General features: G+C 53.1%; 2 protein-coding genes across 5 annotated transcripts; both read left to right on the plus strand.

Moving 5' to 3' along the window:
* Positions 1-4,270: 4,270 nt before the first annotated feature.
* On the plus strand, positions 4,271-9,827 carry LOC138999655 (leukocyte immunoglobulin-like receptor subfamily A member 6). 4 transcript variants are annotated; one of them, XM_070401835.1, is made up of 8 exons: positions 4,271-4,304; positions 4,483-4,518; positions 4,682-4,969; positions 5,117-5,419; positions 5,631-5,927; positions 6,184-6,486; positions 6,767-6,817; positions 9,060-9,827. In XM_070401835.1, the coding sequence occupies exons 1-8, from the start codon at positions 4,271-4,273 to the stop codon at positions 9,233-9,235; spliced, it is 1,488 nt and encodes a 495-aa protein (XP_070257936.1). In that variant the 3' UTR covers positions 9,236-9,827. The 4 variants fall into 4 exon arrangements, with proteins under 4 accessions (XP_070257936.1, XP_070257937.1, XP_070257938.1 ...); XM_070401836.1 differs by lacking the exon at positions 6,767-6,817 and having other exon boundaries at positions 6,184-6,490; positions 9,040-9,827; XM_070401837.1 differs by lacking the exon at positions 6,767-6,817 and having other exon boundaries at positions 6,184-6,490; positions 9,049-9,827.
* Positions 9,828-11,899: 2,072 nt separating this feature from the next.
* On the plus strand, positions 11,900-17,803 carry LOC139000253 (leukocyte immunoglobulin-like receptor subfamily A member 6). Its single transcript, XM_070402508.1, has 13 exons — positions 11,900-11,933; positions 12,112-12,147; positions 12,311-12,595; positions 12,740-13,042; positions 13,253-13,549; positions 13,802-14,104; positions 14,380-14,426; positions 15,281-15,299; positions 15,761-15,862; positions 16,182-16,224; positions 16,305-16,342; positions 16,576-16,628; positions 17,657-17,803. Exons 1-13 carry the CDS (start codon positions 11,900-11,902, stop codon positions 17,801-17,803), a joined length of 1,707 nt encoding a protein of 568 aa, XP_070258609.1.
* The last annotated feature ends 1,201 nt before the right edge of the window (positions 17,804-19,004 follow it).

The raw sequence follows: 19,004 nt of genomic DNA on the forward strand, positions 1-19,004 counted from the left end.
GCTGTTTTTTTTTTTTTGTGTGTGTGTGTGTAGGGGGGGGGGGGGCGGTGGGTGGGGGGGAGTTTAAAAAATTCTTAAAACTAGATAGAAGTTGTCATTGAGACATTGTGTATTTACTGTATTCTTGTGATTTTCATATTTTAAAAGGCTTAATTGTATGTTATGTGACTGTTGCTTTAATAAAAATAAAGGCAAGTGAAACTCGCATGGTTCCCTACAGCTGCCTTATACCTTGGAGGTTCCCCCACTTGTGTCTGTGGAACTTTATGGGATCAGGACTCCCTCCAGGTCAGAGGTGCCCTAAGTGCCTTAGTGCTTAGACCAACCCACTGATGGAATTTCCACCTTCACTCCTGACATGGGCTGAGTCTAGGATCCATGATGAGACCCACCATCCCTGCATCCTTTTGTCTTTGCTCATCTGCCATTCAACCAAGGATGCACTACAGCTTCTGATTCACCTTGTAGGCTTGGGGGACACACATATGACTTCCAAACAGCCCTGCCTTCCACACGTCTGTCATACACATTCCTGCATCAGGTCAGAAAATGACACCAAATTTTCAGTCAGCATGACTCAGTGGTTGAGAGTTAACCAATGAGCCAAGAGGTCATGCCTCGATTCCCAGTCAGGGGCACATGCCTGGGTTGTGGGCTCCATCCCCCATGTGTGGATTGCAGGTGACGCCTGGTCAATGATTCTCTCTCATCATTGATGTTTCTATCTCTCCCTCTCCCTTCCTCTCTGAAATCAATAAAAAAAAATTAAAAAAAGAAAGAAAATGACACCAGATTGGGGCCCTTCATGTCACAGGCACTGCCAATCCTCATAACAACCTCAGAGGTGAGAGCTCACAATTTTGCCCAACAGGTGAAGAGGGAGAGGAGAAGAGACTGGCTCAAAATAGAAGTTCAATAAATGTGTCCCCAGGTCTTAGATTACAACCTGGGATTGGCCTCCAAAGTGCTCTTCTACCCAAAGCATGGAGATGGAATAAACACCATTAGACAAAGAGGTACTGTCTGGAGGACAAGAGGCGGTGAGGAGGCAGAAAGGACTCTGAAGGTTTGATGGAGAGGGATGGAGAGCAGGAGCTCTGCTCACAGAGACAAGAATGGCAGAGAGAGGAAGTGATAGGGAGAAGCAGCAGCACACACCCAGGCCTTGAGGGCAGTGCTGGTTGCCTCTGTGGGTGAGTTGACAGTTTTGTAACATCCCCCAGGCCTCCTGCTCCTCTTGGGGTCAGCAACCTTGGATACAGCCCCATTGGCTCCTGCAGGCAGCCAAGGTGGAGAAAGGACGAGTAGTCTATACTCCCCTCTGTGTTCCTCACACACTGAACCAATCCCAGCGTTCTGGCTCCCTATTCTCCTTCCTGTGACCCAGTTCTCCCCACAGACAAACTCAGGTGAAGACCCAGGACAGCTCATTGGTGTGACCGCATCAGCCTTCTTCTGACCTCTTCTAGACCCTCACTGTTGGCTCATGTGTTTCATTCTCATGGACCCAAACGTACCTGTCACTGACCATCCTTTGCACAAAGCCTGCCTATGAGTCCCTCCTGACTCCAGCCACAACCAGGGTTCTCCAACCGGCAGTCCATGCTGCTGACGATCAGGCTGAGCTACACTCTCCAGTCTCAGTGAGGCCAACGCCTCCTCCAACCAAACTCATCCCAGTGAACCTCTTCCCCTCCCCCGACACACAACCTGGGTTAGGACCACATTGTGCCCCCTCACGAGGCCCCATGAGCGCATCTGAACAGAGCTGCCTCCTCTCCAAACCTCCTAGACCGAAACAACATACATTTATTTCCAAAATGTATTCCCTGCATTTTGGAAATAAAGCAACGGACTTTGAAATAATCAATGTGTGAATCAAAACAGAAGTGAATGTTTTAGATTAAATGATAATGTAACTATTATACATCAAACATATGAAATAAAAAAATGAAAAACCATGTGTGTTTGTGAGTGTGTGCATGTGTATGAAAGTATGTATGAGTGTGTGTATGAATGTGCATGTGTGTGTGAGTGTGTGAATGTGTGTGTGTTCATGGGCAGCTATACCCATCTGTCTGAGGGAAGCAGAGGTGAGAGCTGATGTTGGAGGGTCACATCTGGATGATCATGAACAGCCTTGAGTTCAGAAGCAAGAGTGTGGAATCACCCTGAAGACAGAGATTACCATAGAAGGGTTTTACGCATAAACAGCTTCTGAAAGGGAGTGGCAAAGGCAGATGTGGAGGGTGAACTGGAGAAGGGAGTGAGGGTGTGGAGCTCAGAGCTCAGGAAGTTGGTGGCCGTGATGGCTGCCTTGGGGGGTGACCTCCCTCGCTGCCTTGTTGACTGGGGCCCTCAGGGGCCCTCAGGACAGTGAGCCCATGGGTGGAGGCTGGAGGAGCTTGGGGGCTGTGAAAGATGCATCTGCTCTTACGGGAAGCTCAGTGCCTCCTCTTGGCCCAGGGACGCAGGTCCTACATCTCACACAGGTTCAACAGAAAGACAGAGATTTTGTCTTTGTGAGCAGTGGGATGTCTCCATGTCCTGGGGGTGAATCATCGGAGTCAGTTCTGCCCCTTCAGAGCACCTTTGATGCCAGGTGTCACTCTCCTCTTCCAATTGTGGAGACTCTTCAGGATTCAGACAAGAATGACGTTCATGGGACTCCTGCTCCAAGGCAGCAACACACACAGACATGTGGCGCTACCACATCCTGAATGGTTGAAGGACACTTAAGTAGGGCACTTCCTCCCTTGACTTCTCAGCAATACCAATGCCTTCCCCACAAAGATGGTGAGAATTCTTCTCGACTGAGATATGGAGGAAATGAAACCAGCCATTCAATACAGATAAAGATGGTGGAGGTTTGCGTAATTAAAAAGAGGAGATGCCTCATCCAAAGGAGAAGAAGGAAGACTCCAGGTCAGACCCCTCGTGTGCAGTCACCTGGACCGTTCAGTGGGGAGGTCATGGTCTTTCCATCACATGGTGCTGGGCCAATGGGTGAGTCTCTAGGACACGGTGAACATCTTACCTGCCTTGCAGCATTTGTAATAAGCAATGCCAAAACATGAAAAGTCAATCAATTACTATTTCTTTTACCAAACTATCTTATTAACTTGTGAGAGATTTTTTTCTTTAAGTGCACACAGGAACACGAACTTAGGGGGAAATGGACACAGTGGAATCACTAACATGAAGAACTTCTGTTCCTCATAGACACCAGCGGACAGGGAAGAGGATAATAGCGATGGCAAAATGAGACCACGGACTGGCACTCAGATCACCTAAGAAATATTACAGATCCGTAATGTGGCAGCAGAAAGCAATAGAAAAGCAAGCAAACACCATTATCAAGCAACTGATACTGACATGCAAAGGTGCAGTGACATTACGTAAAGGTGATGAGCTGGTCTTGGCTGGTGTTTCTCAGTGGTTAGAGCATCAGCCTGACCACCGAAGGGTCACAGGTTTGCTTCCCGGTGAAGGGCATGTACCTTGGTTGCAGGTTTCCTCCTCATCTCTCATGTGGGATGCAACCAATTGTTATCTCTCTGACATCGATGTCTCTCTCTCTCTCTCTCTCTCTCTCTCTCTCTCTCTCATCTTTTTCTCTCTCTCTTTCCTTCTCTCCCTTCCATCCTCTCTAAAAATCATTGGAAATAATACCATCAGGTGAGGAGTAAAAAAAATTTTTTTAAAAATAATAGGTGCTGAGCTTTATAAGTCATTGAAGAAATAAATGTGCATCAATCCACAGGGTGGTACCAATACTTACACTGAATAATGAAAATTAAAAAGGCCGGAAACATGAAGGGTTGGCAGGGATGGGAACCTACCAGGAACCTTGAACCTGGGAAAGTCTTGGAAATGCTGAGGCTACTGGGAAACTGCTAAGCAGAGTCTATTATTAATGAGTTCCCTCAAGAACTGTGGTGGCAGGACCCATTAGGCTGTTCAGAGCCAGACTCTCAGGGGTGGATCAGGACCAGAACCTGGGTCCTGCCCTCTCAGAGCAGGAGTCAGACCATCAGACACATGAGACCCTGAGGATCAGGTGAGACCTGAGAACCTGTGTCCCCCTCAGCCCTCATCCTGAGGAGAGGTAGAGCCAGGCCCAGGGCGGGGCCCTCCCTTGTCTGTGGGTCCACAGCTGTGAAAAACCAGAAGGCAGAAGCAGCTCCTGACCCACCACATCCTGTAAGTCTCTGTTCTTCAGGCCCAGGACTCCTCCATCTGCAGAGCAGGAGCCCTCAGAGCAGAAGCCATGACGTCCATCCTCTCTGCTCTTCTCTGCCTCGGTTAGTTGTGGACAAGGGGAGGGAAGGCAGGAGGAGGAGCAGGAGAAGGGACAGAGTGTTTACACCCCCTTGTTCATGGGGAACATCAGGCTCAAGCAGCTCAAGTGGACGAGGCCCTGATGGAAGGGAACCAGCTGAGACATCCGGGTGCAAATCTCTCACAGGGACTCTCTTCCAGGGCTGAGTCTGGACCAGAGGACCCATGTGCAGGCAGGTGAGTCCTCCCCAGGCTCCATGTCCCTCCTCTTACTTCACCCCTGAGGCTCAGCAGGGAGCACAGAGTTCCTGGGATGAGGTGATAAAGTGAGAGGGTTTTGGGTTGAGTTGGTGATGAGGGTGGGAAGGTCTTTGTAAAGCAGCCTCTGGTTTCCTTTTAGGGACCCTCCCCAAACCCACCATCTGGGCTGAGCCAGGCCCTGTGATCTTCTGGGAGAGCCCTGTGACCATCTGGTGTCAGGGGACCCCAAGGGCTGAGGAGTACCATCTGTATAAATTGGGAAGCACAGAATCCTTGGACCAACAGAAACCACTGGATTCCGGGGACAGAGCCAAGTTCTCCATCAGACACATGACAATGCTTGATGCAGGGAGATATGGCTGTTACTATCGCAGTCCCAGTGGCCAGTCAGAGCGCAGTGACCCCCTGGAGCTGGTGGTGACAGTAGGTGAGAGGACACTCAGGGGTCTGAGCCTCAGGCTCTGTACTCAGGGGAAGAGGGTCTGCTCTCAGGGTGTCTCCCTGTCACTGCGCAGCCCTGGGGGACATGAGGGAGGTGTGAGCCCATTTAAAGCGCTGCCTCCTCCTCTCCTAGGATGCTACAGCAAACCCAGCCTCTCAGCCCTGCCCAGCCCTGTCATGACCTCAGGAGGGAACGTGACCCTCCAGTGTGGCTCAGGGCAGGGGTTTCACAGGTTCATTCTGACTAAGGAAGGGGATCACAGGCTCTCCTGGGCCCTGGACTCACAGCCACAGATAAGTGGGCAGTTCCAGGCCCTGTTCCCTGTGGGGCCCGTGACCCACACACAGAGGTGGAGGTTCAGATGCTATGGCTGCTACAGGAACAGACCCTACGTGTGGTCACTCCCGAGTGATGCCCTGGAGCTCCTGCTTCCAGGTAAGTCCCATTATTGTCTCATCAAGGGATTGAGGGACTGGATACATAATTGGCATCTTTGTTGTGAGTGGAGCCCCATGGGAGATGGTGAGGTGGGTATAGGGGCACCTGGGCCAGAGACAAGGAGAGAGACAGTGAGACCTGTGGGCCAGATCACGACAAGGGGTTTATGGAAGGAGCAGCCCCTGTAATTCATGTCTGGTCTCCCCAGGTGAGTCTGGGAAGCCCTCCCTCCTGAGCCAGCAGGGCCCCATCGTGGCCTCTGGACAGAGCCTGACCCTCCAGTGTCGCTCCGACGTCGGTTATGACAGATTCGCTCTGCACAAGGAGGGGGGAGGGAACCTCCCCCAGAGCCTTGTCCTGCAGCCCCAGGCTGGGCTCTCTCAGGCCCACTTCCCCCTGGACACTGTGAGCAGCTCCCACAGTGGCCAGTACAGATGCTATGGTGGATACAACCTCTCCTCCGAGTGGTCGGCCCCCAGTGACCCCCTGGACATCCTGGTGGCAGGTGAGGAGCCAGTGGGTTCAATGAGGGACCAGAATCTGCACTGGCCCTGCTGGGGGTCTCAGGTGGTGAGGCCAGAATGACAGTGCAGGACCCCAGGGAGGGAGAGAGACAGAGAGACAGGGGGTTGGAGGGGAGAGGGGGAGACTCAGAGAAACAGAGACAGACAGACAGAGGAGGGTCCTCAGAGAGAGGCCTGGTGACTCTCAGGGCAGAACAAGGTGGGCTGGCAGCCCTCACCCTCCCTCCTTCTCTCTAGGACATCTGCCTGACAGACCCTCCCTCTCAGTGCAGCCAGGCCCCAGGGTGGCCTCAGGAGAGAATGTGACTCTGCTGTGTCAGTCACAGAGCCCGAGGGACATGTTTCTGCTCTCCAATGAGGGGGCAGTGGATCCCCCCTTGCGTCTGAGATCAGAGGATGGAGCTCAGCATTTCCAGGCAGAATTCTCCATGAGCCCTGTGACCTCAGCCCATGGGGGCACCTACAGGTGCTACAGCTCAAACAGCACTTCCCCCTTCCTGCTGTCACTCCCCAGTGAGCCCGTGGTTCTCCTGGTCTCAGGTGAGGGGCCCCTGACCCTGTCTGCTGAGATGTCAGTTAAGGGTCCTGTCCCCAAAAGGATTATGGACTGAAACCTTGATGAGGGGCTCCTAGGATGGTCACCCCGAGGAGATCTTTTCCTTAGAGGCCTCCCACCCCGTCCACTCCCTTCCCCTCACCTGGATACTGAAGCAGTGGGTGGGTCTCGGGGGCCACAGCACAGATGTAAGAGGGTGTCTGTGTGAAATGGGTTCTTGGATCAGCCCAACCCTCTCACCCTCCTTTTTGTCCTCATTTCCAGGACCCTCTGGAGGCCCCAGCCCCCAACCCACAGGGCCCACCTCCACAGCTGGTGAGTCCCGGGGAGCTCTGCTCAAAGGGAGCACAGCCCCCCGCAAAAAGTCCTGAGAGTCTGTCAGGGAATCGAGTGACCCAGATCCTCAAGGACCGGCTTGTGTCCCAGGGGCCTGGGAGTCCCAGGGTCTGAGGTAGTGATGGGTGGGGTGGTCATGGCAGAGGGAGGTTTGGCGTCACAGGTTCTGGAGGCGCTGGGGTCATGTGGGAGAAGGCAGCCCCCACCCGTCCTGCCCCATTTTGAACCCAGGAGGCTCTGAGGATCGGTCTTTCCCACCCACAGTGTGTGAGGAGCTCTGTGGCGAGGTGGTGGGTGCCTCCATTAGGACAAGGGCTGAGCCATGTGGGAGTTCAGGCACCTCTGGATTCACTGACATAGACACACCCTTCCTCTGTCTGAGCCTCAGTGTCTCCAAGTTTAAAGGGGAGAATCTTGGTCCAGAGCTCAGATTTTCTGTCAGTTCTGGCCCTGAGCTCCTGGGAGAGGGGCCTCACAGGGAAGCCCCAATGACGTGGATCAGCCGTGGTTCAGCTCGTGGCTCTGCTGCTCCTGCTGTGGGGCTGGGCGGTCCCTTCTCACCTCTGAGTGTCGGGTTCCTGTCTGCTCATCCCTGGTCCCATCCTGCTCACAGGCTGCTGGGAGATGAGGTGACATAAGGGCCTCACAGAGCTCAGGAAGGCAGAGCCCCGAGCTCGACCTTCCCAAGGGGCATCAGTGCCTGCCAGGTTGAGATGGAACCCGAGAGACTCAGAGTCCACACCACACTCTGGCCCTCCCTGTCCCTGCTGTGCTGGGGGCAGGTACTGAGGAAGGACCTTCAGAGGAGTAGCCAAGAGCACGAAGCTGGTCCTACCCTGGGGCGGGGGGAGCGTGAGGACAACACAGGGAACCCACAGTCCTGGATCCAGTCCCAGCCCCACCCCTTGCAGGCTGGGTGACCTGGGGCACGTGATTAATCTCTCTGAGCCTCAGTGAAGTGAGTAGTGGGGTCAGCAATCCCTGGTGCATGAGGTGAGAGGACATGAGTGACAGACCCCAGCAGGAGACTCACACACAGTAGGTGCTCATTAGATTGCATCCTTGGCTCATTTATGACGTCAGAAGGGGGAGATAGGCTGCCAGGTCTTTCAGGTCTGTATCCTTCCCAGGAGTCATCCCCAAACTCTCTATCTGGACTGACCCAGGGCCCATCGTTACCAAGGGGAGCCCCTATGACCATCTGGTGTCAGGGGTCTCTTTGTTTCAATTTGTTTTGTTTCATTATGGTTTCCTAGGAATGCTATTTTTCTGACAGATACAGATCTGCCCAAATTACCTTTTCTCTATGACTTCTTACCACATGACACACCTTACAAAGGCTTCTTGGTAGCATCCATTTGGCTATTAACCCAACGGAATAATGTTCATCGTCCATGTGCATTTTCTGAATTGAGGGAGCTGGGATTTAGAATCATTGCATGGATCTTTGTGATGAGGAGAGGTCCTTAATTTATGTTTATATCTTGGTACTTATATCAAAATGGGGTAACAGATGGACATAATTTCCTACAATTGGTGCTCACTCAATATTGCAAATTAGTGGGATTTTCTCTGTTACGTAAAGTTTGAAGCAGAACTGTGTTTCCTTGGTTGTGAACTCTGTTGTCTTTTGAGATTAAAAAAATCACATGGTTAGCATCCACATACCCATATTTTTCATCTGGAACATGTATCTACCATTGTACATATTCATTATTATATAATAAATGAGTTAATAAAAGAATCAATAGATGAACAACTTCAGGTGACAATGAAAATCACAGACCCTGAGAGGAGTGGCCTTGGTAGGGTGGGATAAAGGAGACCCAGCCCAGACTTTCACCCCTTCATGCTCCTGAAATTCAGGTGCCCCTGACACTAACCCCTCCTCCATGGAACCTGGGTCCCCAGCTGTTGAAAATGTGGGATCTCTCAGCTATAGGGGAATACGCTCATGGGGTCTTGGGTCTCAGCCTGAACAACAGAAGATCCAGCTCTTAGTTATTTCTGAATTGAGACCATTTCTTACTCATCCTCAGTTCTTGGGCACAGCTGACTATGATCAAGGTGACTCAAAGCAGGTGGTGAGTTCAGACATCAGAGGGACACTGATGTCAAGGGGAGGTGGGAGTCCAGGTTGCACATAAAAATCCTGGACATTAGGGTCTGCCCTGACCTCTGAGACTTCTTTACCCACAAATCTTACTTTTCCATCCCCAAGACTACACAGTGGAGAATCTCACCCGGATGGGCGTGTCTGGCTTGATCCTGGTGGTCCTCGGGGTGCTGCTATTTCAGGCTCGAAACGACACCAGAAGGGCCTGTGATGCAACCAGGATGTGGCCACAGAGGCAACAACGCATCGTTCAGAGTGGGGGAGTCTTGGAGGCCATATGAGGATCCCAGGAGGTGCCTTAAGAAAATCAGGACCATAGTTGGGGAAACTGTCTGTTGAGAATGTCCATGGGGAGTAGACGTGGTAGGTGAGGTCTGGGTGCAGGAGAACATGGGTCATGTCCTCCTCCATCCACCTGAGTTGCTGTCCCTCCCTCCCTAACCTCACTGACTCTCCTCCACTGCCCTTCTGTTCTCACCCTGTGACATGAGGGTCCATCTCACATGGCTGGTTTGGATTCACATCTATCTGTCTTCATGCTGGGCCACATCCATCCCAACAAAATGAGGTATCTTCACAACCTTGCGATATTTTAAACCATACAGAATAAAGGACAGGTACCTGGTACATTGTGGGCAAAATAATTCAAAATAATTCAGCTCAGTGACAGAAAGCAGACACAGAAGATCAGGTTTTGTGTGATTCCATTTATGTGACATGTCCAGGAGAAGGAAACCCTTAGAAATAGAAGTTAGATTGGTTTGTCAGGGGTTGACCAGCCGGGCAGATGGGAGATGGACTGCTTGGTGTTGTGTTTTTTTTTTTGTGTCGGGGGGTGTGGAGTTTAAAAACTTCTTAAAACTAGACAGACGTTGTCATTGAAACATTGTGCATTTACTGTATTTTTGTGATTTTCATATTTTAAAAGGCTTAATTGTATGTTATGTGACTTTTGCTTTAATAAAAATAAATGCAAGTGCAACTCGCATGGTTCCCTACAGCTCCCTTATACCTTGGAGGTTGCCCCAATGGTGTCCATGGAGTTTTATGGAAGCGGGACTCCCACTGGGTCAGAGGTGCCCTAAGTGCCTTAGTGCTTACAGACCAACCCACTGATGAAATTTCCACCTTCACTCCTGACTGGGGCTGAGTCTAGGATCCCGGCTGAGGCCCACCATCCTGCATCCTTTTGTCTGCACTCATCTGCCATTCAACCAAGGATGCGCTACAGCTTCGGATTCAACTTGTAGGCTCGGGGTACACACATGTGACTTCCAAAGAGCACTTCCCACCACATGCCTCCCATACACATGCCTTCATCAGGTCAGAAAATGACACCAGATTTCCGGCCAACATGGCTCAGTGGTTGAGCATTGACATATGAGCCAAGAGGTCATGCTTTGATTCCTGGTCAAGGGCACATGCTTGGGTTGTGGGCTCCATCCCCAATGTGTGGATTGCAGGAGGCACCCGATCAATGATTCTCTCTCATCATTGATGTTTCTATCTTCCCCTCTCCCTTTCTCTCTAAAATTAATAAAAAAATTAAAAAAAGAAAGAAAATGACACCAGATTGGGGCCCTTCATGTCTCAGACACTGCTGATCCTCATAACATCCTCAGAGGTGAGGTTTCACAATGTTGCCCAACAGGCGAAGAGGTAGAGGAGAAGAGACTGGCTCAAAATAGAAGTTCAATAAACCTGTCCCCAGGTCTTAGATTACAACCTGGGATTGGCCTCCAAAGTGCTCTTCTACCCAAAGCATAGAGATGGAATAAACACCATTAGACAAAGAGGTACTGTCTGGGGGACGAGGTGGTGAGGAGGCAGAAAAGACTCTGAAGGTTTGATGGAGAGGGATGGAGAGCAGGAGATCTTCTCACAGAGACAAGAAAGTCAGAGAGAGGAAGTGATAGGGAGAAGCAGCAGCACACACCCAGGCCTTGAGGGCAGTGCTGGTTGCCTCTGTGGGTGATTGACAGTTTTGTAACATCCTCCAGGCCTCCTGCTCCTCTTGGGGTCAGCAACCTTGGATACAGCCCCATTGGCTCCTGCAGGCAGGCATCAGCCTGACCACCGAAGGTCACAGGTTTGCTTCCCGGTGAAGAGCATGTACCTTGGTTCCAGGTTTGCTCCTCAACCCTCATTTGGGATGCAACCAATTGGTATCTCTGTTACATCGAGGTATCTCTCTCTCTCTCTCTGTCTCTGTCTCTGTCTCTGTCTCTGTCTCTCTCTCTCTCTCTCTCTCTTTTTCTCTCTCTCTTTCTCAGTCTCTCTGTCTTTCTCTCTCTCTCTCCTTCCTTCTTTCCCTTCCATCTTCTGTCAAAATCATTGGAAATAATACCATTAGGTGAGGAGTAAAAAAACAATTTTTTAAAATAAAAGGTGCTGAGCTTTATAAGTCATTGAAGGAATAAATGTGCATCAATCCACAGGGTGGTACCAATACTTACACTAAATAGTGAAAATTAAAAAAGGCCAGAAACACGAAGGGTTGGCAGGGATGGGAACCTACCAGGACCCTTGAACCAGGGAAAGTCTTGGAAATGCTGAGGCCACTGGGAAACTGCTCAGCAGAGTCTTTTATAAATGAGCTCCATCAAGAGACGTGGTCGTAGTCCCATTGGGCTGTTCAGAGCCAGAGTCTCAGGGGCGGATCAGGACCAGAACCTGGGTCACGCCCTATCAGAGCAGGAGTCAGACCATCAGACACAAGGGACCCTGAGGATCAGGTGAGACCAGAGAGCCTGTCTCCCCCTCAGCCCTCATCCGGGGGAGATGCAGAGCCAGGCCCAGGGCGGGGTCCTCCCTTGGCTGTGGGTCCGCAGCTGTGAAAACCCATAAGGCGGAAGCAGCTCCGGACCCACCACATCCTGTGCGTCTCTGTCCTTCAGGCCCAGGCCTCCTCCATCTGCAGAGCAGGAGCCCTCAGAGCAGACGCCATGACGTCCATCCTCTCTGCCCTTCTCTGCCTTGGTTAGTTGTGGACATGGGGAGGGAAGGCAGGAGGGAGAGCGGGGGAGGGACAGAGTGGTTATACCCCCTTGTTCATGGGGACCGTCAGGCTCAAGCAATTCAAGTGGACGTAGCCCTGATGGTAAGGGAACCAGCTAAGACGTCCGGGTGCAAATCTCTCACAGGGACTCTCTTCCAGGGCTGAGTCTGGACCAGAGGACCCGTGTGCAGGCAGGTGAGTCCTCCCCAGGCTCCATGTCCCTCCTCTTACTTCACACCTGGGGCTCAGGAGGGAGCACAGAGGTGCTGGGATGAGGTGATAAAATGAGAGGGTCTTGGGCTAAGCTGGGGATGAGGGTGGGAAGGTCTTTGTAAAGCAGCCTCTGGTTTCCTTTTAGGGACCCTCCCCAAACCCAGCATCTGGGCTGAGCCAGGCCCTGTGATCCCCTTGGGGACCCCCGTGACCATCTGGTGTAAGGGGACCCCAAGGGCTGAGGGGTACCAGCTGTATAAAGGGGGAAGCACAGCATCCTCGTACCAACAGAAACCACTGGATCCCGGGGACAGAGCCAAGTTCTCCATCAGACACATGACAGAACCTGATGCCGGGAGATATCGCTGTTACTATCTCAGTCCCAGTGGCCAGTCAGAGCGCAGTGACACCCTGGAGCTGGTGGTGACAGGTGAGAGGACACTCAGGGGTCCCAGCCTCAAGCTCTGCCTCAGGAAGGGGGTCTGCTCTCAGCGTGTCTCCCTCTCACAGCCCAGCCCTGAAGGACATGAAGGAGGTTTGAGCCCATTTAACATGCTGCCTCCTCCTCTTCTAGGAGCCTTCAGGAAACCCAGCCTGTCAGCCCTGCCCAGCCCTGTCGTGAACTCAGGATGGAGTGTGACCCTCCAGTGTGGCGCAGGGGAGGGATTTGACAGGTTCATTCTGACTAAGGAAGGAGATCACAGGCTCTCCTGGACCCTGGACTCACAGCCACAGACAAATGAGCAGTACCAGGCCCTGTTCCCTGTGGGCCCCGTGACCCCCACACAGAGGTGGAGGTTCAGATGCTACGGCTGCTACAGAAACAGACCCAACGTGTTGTCCCGCCCCAGTGATGCCCTGGAGCTCCTGGTTCCAGGTAAGTCCCATTATTGTCTCATCAAAGGATTGAGGCACTGGATACATAATTGGCATCTTCTCTGTGAGTGGAGCCCCAGGGGAGATGGTGTTGTGGCTACAGGGCACCTGGGCCAGAGACTGGGTGAGAGACAGTGAGACCTGTGGGCCAGGACAGGAGAAGGGGTTTATGGGAGGAGCAGCCCCTGTAATTCATGTCTGGTCTCCCCAGGTGAGTCTGGCAAGCCCTCCCTCCTGAGCCAGCAGGGCCCCATCGTGGCCTCTGGACAGAGCCTGACCCTGCAGTGTCGCTCTGATGTCGGCTATGACAGATTCGCTCTGCACAAGGAGGGCAGACTGGACCTCCCCCAGAGCCTTGTCCTGCAGCCCCAGGCTGGGCTCTCTCAGGCCCACTTCCCCCTGGACACTGTGAGCAGCTCCCACGGGGGCCGGTACAGATGCTATGGTGGATACAACCTCTCCTCCAAGTGGTCGGCGCCCAGTGACCCCCTGGACATCCTGGTGACAGGTGAGGAGCCAGTGGGTTCAGTCAGGGACCCAGACTCTGCACAGGCCCTGTTGGGGTTCTCAGGTGGTGAGATCAGAATGAAAGTGCAGGCCCCAGGGAGGGAAGGAGACAGAGAAATGCAGGAGGTAGGAGAGGAGAGGGGGAGACTCAGAGAAACAGAGACAGAGAGGAGGGTCCTCAGAGAGAGGCCTGGCGACTTTCAGCTCAGAACAAGGTGGGCAGGCAGCCCTCACCCTCCCTCCTTCTCTCTAGGACACCTGCCTGACAGACCCTTCCTATGGGTGCGGCCAGGCCCTGGAGTGGCCTCAGGAGAGAACGTGACCCTGCTGTGTCAGTCCCAAGGCTGGATGGACACTTTCTTTCTGTCCAAGGAGGGGGCAGCTGATCATCCTCTGCATCTGAGATCAAAGCACCGAGCTCAGCAGTCCCAGGCAGAGTTCTCCATGAGTCCTGTGACCTCAGCCCACGGGGGCACCTACAGGTGCTACAGCTCACTCAGCACCTCCCCCTTCCTGCTGTCACACCCCAGTGAGCCCCTGGAGCTCCTGGTCTCAGGTGAGGGTCCCTGACCCTGTGCACAGAGGTGTCAGCTCAGGGTCCTGTCACTAGGAGAATTTTGAGCTGAAAGGGAGAGGGGGTCTCTTGGATGGCCACCCTTAGGATATTTTTTCCTTAGAGGCCTCCCAGCCACTCCACCCCCTACCCCTCACCTGGATACTGGAGCAGTGGGAGGGCCTCAGGGGCCACAGCACAGATGTAAGAGGGTGTCTGTGTGAAATCAGTCCAGGCTCAGCCCAAGCCTCTCACCCTCTTCCTGTCCTCATTTCCAGGACCCTCTGAAGGCCCCAGCCCCCCACCCACAACACCCACATCCACAGCTGGTGAGTCCTGGGGAGCTCTGCTCAGAGGGAGCACAGCCCACCCAGCAAGTCCTGAGAGTCTGTCAAGGGATTGAATGACCCAGATCCTCAAGGACGGGCTTGTGTCCCAGGGAGGCTGGGGGTCCCAGTGTCTGAGCTGGTGGTGGGTGGGGTGGTCATGGCAGAGGGAGATGTGGGGTCACAGGCTGGGGATGGGAGCTGAGCTCATGTGGGGAGATGACAGCCCCCACCCCTCCTGCCCCATCCTCATCCCAGGAGGCTCTGAGGATCGGTCTCTCCCACCCACAGGGTCAGGCAAGCAGATGGGTAAGTGGTGGGCTCTGTGGGGAGGTAGGAACCTCCGTATGGACAGAGGCTGAGCTACAAGGGGTTCAGGACCCTCTGAAGTTTCTCACTTGGACACGCCCTTCCCCTGTCTGCACCTCAGTGTCTCCAAGTGTGAAAGGAAAGAAACCTTGTCCAGAGCTTAGATTTTCTGTCAGTTCTGACCCTGACCTCCTGGGAGAAGGGCCTCACAGGGAAGCCTCCAGGACGTGATGTTATGGTGCCTGTCCCCTCTGTCTAAGTGATGGTGACACTGTACAGGGAGGGACAGGCAGGACAAGGGTCCGGGCACCCAGTCCTACCCCTCAGCTCAGGCTCAGCTCAGAGGAGGGAACAGGGTGGATCAGCCCTCGTTCAGCTCCTGGCTCTGCTGCTCCTGCTGTGGGGTGGGTGGTCCCTTCTCTCCTCTGAGTGTTGGGTTCTGTCTGCTCATCTCTGGTCCCATCCTGCTCACAGGCTGCTGGGAGATGAGGTGACATAAGGGCCTCACAGAGCGCAGGAAGGCAGAGTACCCAGCCCAGCCCAGCCCGGCCTTCCCAAGGGGCGTCAGGGCCTGCAGGGTGGGGATGGATGAGGGAGAGACCCAGAGTCCAGCCCACACTGCCCCTTCTGTCCCTGCTGTGCTGGGAGCGGGTAATGAGGAAGGACCCTCAGCTCCAGATGAGACTTGGATAGGCCCCTGCAGAGGAGGAGCCCATAGCAAGAGCTGCTGTCCACCTGGGAGGTTGGTGCCGGGCAGCGTGAAGACAGCACAGGGAACCCACATTCCCGGGTTCCAGTCCCAGCCCCTCCCCGTCCAGGCTGGGTGACCTGGGACATGTGATTAACCTCTCTGAGCCTCGTTGAAGTGGGTAGTGGGGTCAGCAATCCCTGGTGCATAACTGCTGTGTAGTGAGAGGAGATGAGGGAAAGACCCCAGCATGTGCCTCACACACAGTAGGTGCTCATTAAATGTTATCATTGGCTCATTCATGATGTCCTCATGTCCTAGTTCCCAATTGGAAAGTGAACATCTTGATCGGGGTCTTTGTAGCCCTGTTCCTGCTGCTCTCTGTCCTTCTGTTCCTCCTTCTCGGAAACCGATGTCAGAGCAAAGACAGGACATCACGTGAGTAGAGAATGGGGTGACCTGCTTCACAGAACGGGGGCTCAGAGCACCTGCCACAGGAAAACCAAATAGATGGAGAAGGTCAGCAGAGAAAAGGATTTCTTGAGATTTTGAAATCAGGAAATATAGAAAGAAAACAATCTCAGCACAAATACAAGGTCATCTTTCATCGTTTTGAATCTCATGAAACATATGCACACGTGTGTGTTACATTTTCCCTTTTACCTGTGGAATCACAGGGGGAGGGGTCCTATCTCCCAGGGCTGATTCTGTCCCTCTGGACCAGCCCTGAGAGGGGCTCATGTCCAACCTCCTGCAGGAACCACATACCCCAAGGGCAAGGACAGAGGCCCGCAGAACAGGTAATTCCTGCCACAAATACCTGAGACCTCCACCACCCATGGCCCAGCTCTGCCCCTCACGCTCCTCTCTCCTCCCACAGCTCCAGCCCAGCTGTGGACACCCACGAAGAGGCTCTTTGTGAGAGGAAGAGACAGCAGCCCTGGGGGAGGGGAGACAGGGATTTCAGGGGATGATCGGGGAGGAGATGAGCTGGGAGGCTGGGGGTGGGGGGTGGGAAGGACTGAGATCCACACTGAGTGACCTGGCACCTCACCTCACCCTGGGTTAGTGGTCCATCTGGGAGCAGGCGGGGTCTGCAGCCCTAAGATCTCGGGGACCTGCCAGGAGACACCTCCGTTCTGCCCCAGCAGATGCTTCTGTGAAGGACTCGCAGCCTGGGGAGAACGTGAAGCTGGATTCTTGGGTGAGACCCCTGCTCCTGTCCAGGACACCAGGGACCTTCTGTTGCCCAGTTTAATCCAATGGACCCTTCCCTGTCCCACCTCACCTGCTTCTCAGCAGCGTCCACACTGACCTCCCCTGTGGGCCCCCAGGTCGTCCTGCTGTGACTCACTCCTCCTGGTTTCCTTGTGACCCCATGGCCCCTCTTACATGGTCCACTTTGCTGGCCCCTCGTCCTCTGTCTGACCTTGTGCAGCCCCGGGTCTCAGGAGGAGGCAGGAATGAGTGACTCACCCACAGGTGCCTAGGATCCCCTTCATTCATTCACCCAGCAGATGTGACAGGGCTGTTTATTGGCTTCATTTATGGACCGTTTTGCAGCCCTGAGCCACACTGTCTCCACACGCCTCGAGCTCACCTGTGGATGAGGGAGACAATATGCAGACAGTGTCCGAGAGAGCAAAGTGCTATGAATAAACATAAAGCAAGAGGAGGGGATAGAGTGTATGGTGGGGGGGAGGGTAGAGAAAGAGCAGGTGTAAAGGTCCTGAGGCAGAAAATGCCTCTTCAGGAGGAGAGGCCATGAGGCTGGAGCCCAGTGAGCAAGAGAGAGCACGTTAGGATCAGAGTCAGAACCACAGAAGCATCCAGAGGCCCCAAGGCTCGGGAAGTCCCTGAAGATTTCACCAGGAGAAGCACCTGATCTATTTAAAGTGTAAACCATCTCTCTGGCAAGATGAGAATAATTGACAGGAGGATTTCTAATGTGGAATCAAGGAGTCACTGTGCTGTCTCACTGTCTCCAGCAGAACAGGCAGGATGAAGGCCCCCAGGGAGTGATGTATGCCCAGGTGAACCGCTCCAGACGAAGACCCAGGCAGAGAATGGCCACCTCTCTTTCACCTCTGTTGGGGGGATTGCTGGACACAAGGGGCAGACAAGCAGAAGAAGACAGACAGATGGACAGTCAGGTGGGTCCCGTCCTCTCCAGACCTCCAGGTTTTCCCTAACCCCCACCATGTTTCATCCCTCTCTCTCCCCCTGCGCCAGGATGCTGCACGTGATATCCCAGAGTGTGTGACCTACGCCCAGTTGAACCTCTTGGCCCTCAATGAGAAGACAACTGCACCCCGTTTCTCCCCATCTGATGAGCCCCCAGATGAGCACATTGTGTATGCTTCTCTGTCCATCCACTAGCCCTGGAAGGTCACAGACCTCACATTTCAGGAAGGGGACCTGCATATACCCAGAAAGACCAGAATGCTGCCCCATGGACTCTCGGCTAGTGCCCCAGGATGGAGGCCTGATGTGGACCACCCAAAGCTCCTGGGGCCTCTGGGAATCTCCAGGTTTATAGTCAAAGATAACCTGTATCTCTACCTTTTGCAAATAAAGCAACAGAATTCTCAATAATCAATGTGTGAACCAAAAACAGAAGTGAATGTTTTAAATTAAATTATAATGTAAACTAGTGGCCGGGTGCATGAATTCTTGCATGGGTAGGGTCCCTCAACCTAGGCAGCATTCGAGGCCATGAGGGGCAGGCAGCCTGCTAGGGGGAGGGACCATGAGAAGTTGGCCCCAGCAGCAAGCTAACCAACGGCCAACTTCACCAGGAATCGGGCCCCCTCCTCCCTCCTCTCTGGGTCCAGGGTGCCTGTGAACAAGATTCAAGGTCATCAGGGCCCCAGCAGCAAGGCCTGGGTCAGTGCGCATCATAGCTACCGGCTGGTCATCCAGTCGTTCTGGTTGTTTGGTCATAACAGTCACTTAGGCTTTTATGTAGATAGACAGCAGACCTATGAAATAAGAAAACTGAAAACCGTGAATAAATATATTGGAAAAAGGAAAAGCCTTAAATATTCAATGTCCTAAGCTATTATATCAAGAATTAGAGGCCTGCGGTGTGAGCTGGGTGGAGGGGGAAGTGGAGGGAAATAACGGACATCTGTAATACTGTCAACAATAAAAATAAACCAAAAAAAAAAACTTAGAAAAAGTGATTGCATTGAATCCTAGATGACTGGATATGCAAGAGCCTCCCTAATGGGACTGGGCCCAGAGGGCCATGTCATGTCAAGGGGAGGTGGGTGCCCTGGGTGAGCAACCAGGTTCCTCAGGTGATTTTGGTCTGCCCTGCCCTCTGTGACCTGTTTACCTACAATTCTTAGTTTCCCACCCCCATGACTACACTGTGGGGATGTGACCCCTCCACTCGGTTCCTGCCCCACCCCAGGCCTTTTGTGAAGGTCTGACCATTCAACCATACAGGATGTGGTTCTGCAACAATTTACATTTAATTGTGCGTGTTACTGTCCTTGAAGAAGAACAGTCCCATCCGGATGGGTGTGGTTGCCTTGCTCCTGGTGCTGCTCGGGGTGCTGCTATTTCTGGCTCG

This window comes from Myotis yumanensis, unplaced genomic scaffold, assembly GCF_028538775.1.
Source record: "Myotis yumanensis isolate MYYU_CA2020_CCGP unplaced genomic scaffold, mMyoYum1.0.hap1 SCAF_23, whole genome shotgun sequence".
Lineage (NCBI taxonomy): Eukaryota > Metazoa > Chordata > Mammalia > Chiroptera > Vespertilionidae > Myotis > Myotis yumanensis.

What these genes read in the sequence shown, in the direction of transcription:
- LOC138999655 (XM_070401835.1), top strand. Translation starts at nt 4,271, where the DNA reads ATGACGTCCATCCTCTCTGCTCTTCTCTGCCTCG. An exon ending in CCTGGACATCCTGGTGGCAG is followed by an intron (nt 5,928 to 6,183) that starts GTGAGGAGCCAG and finishes CCTTCTCTCTAG; the next exon opens with GACATCTGCCTGACAGACCC. An exon ending in AGGGCCCACCTCCACAGCTG is followed by an intron (nt 6,818 to 9,059) that starts GTGAGTCCCGGG and finishes TCCATCCCCAAG; the next exon opens with ACTACACAGTGGAGAATCTC.
- LOC139000253 (XM_070402508.1), top strand. Translation starts at nt 11,900, where the DNA reads ATGACGTCCATCCTCTCTGCCCTTCTCTGCCTTG. An exon ending in GAGGACCCGTGTGCAGGCAG is followed by an intron (nt 12,148 to 12,310) that starts GTGAGTCCTCCC and finishes GTTTCCTTTTAG; the next exon opens with GGACCCTCCCCAAACCCAGC. An exon ending in CCTGGAGCTCCTGGTTCCAG is followed by an intron (nt 13,043 to 13,252) that starts GTAAGTCCCATT and finishes TGGTCTCCCCAG; the next exon opens with GTGAGTCTGGCAAGCCCTCC.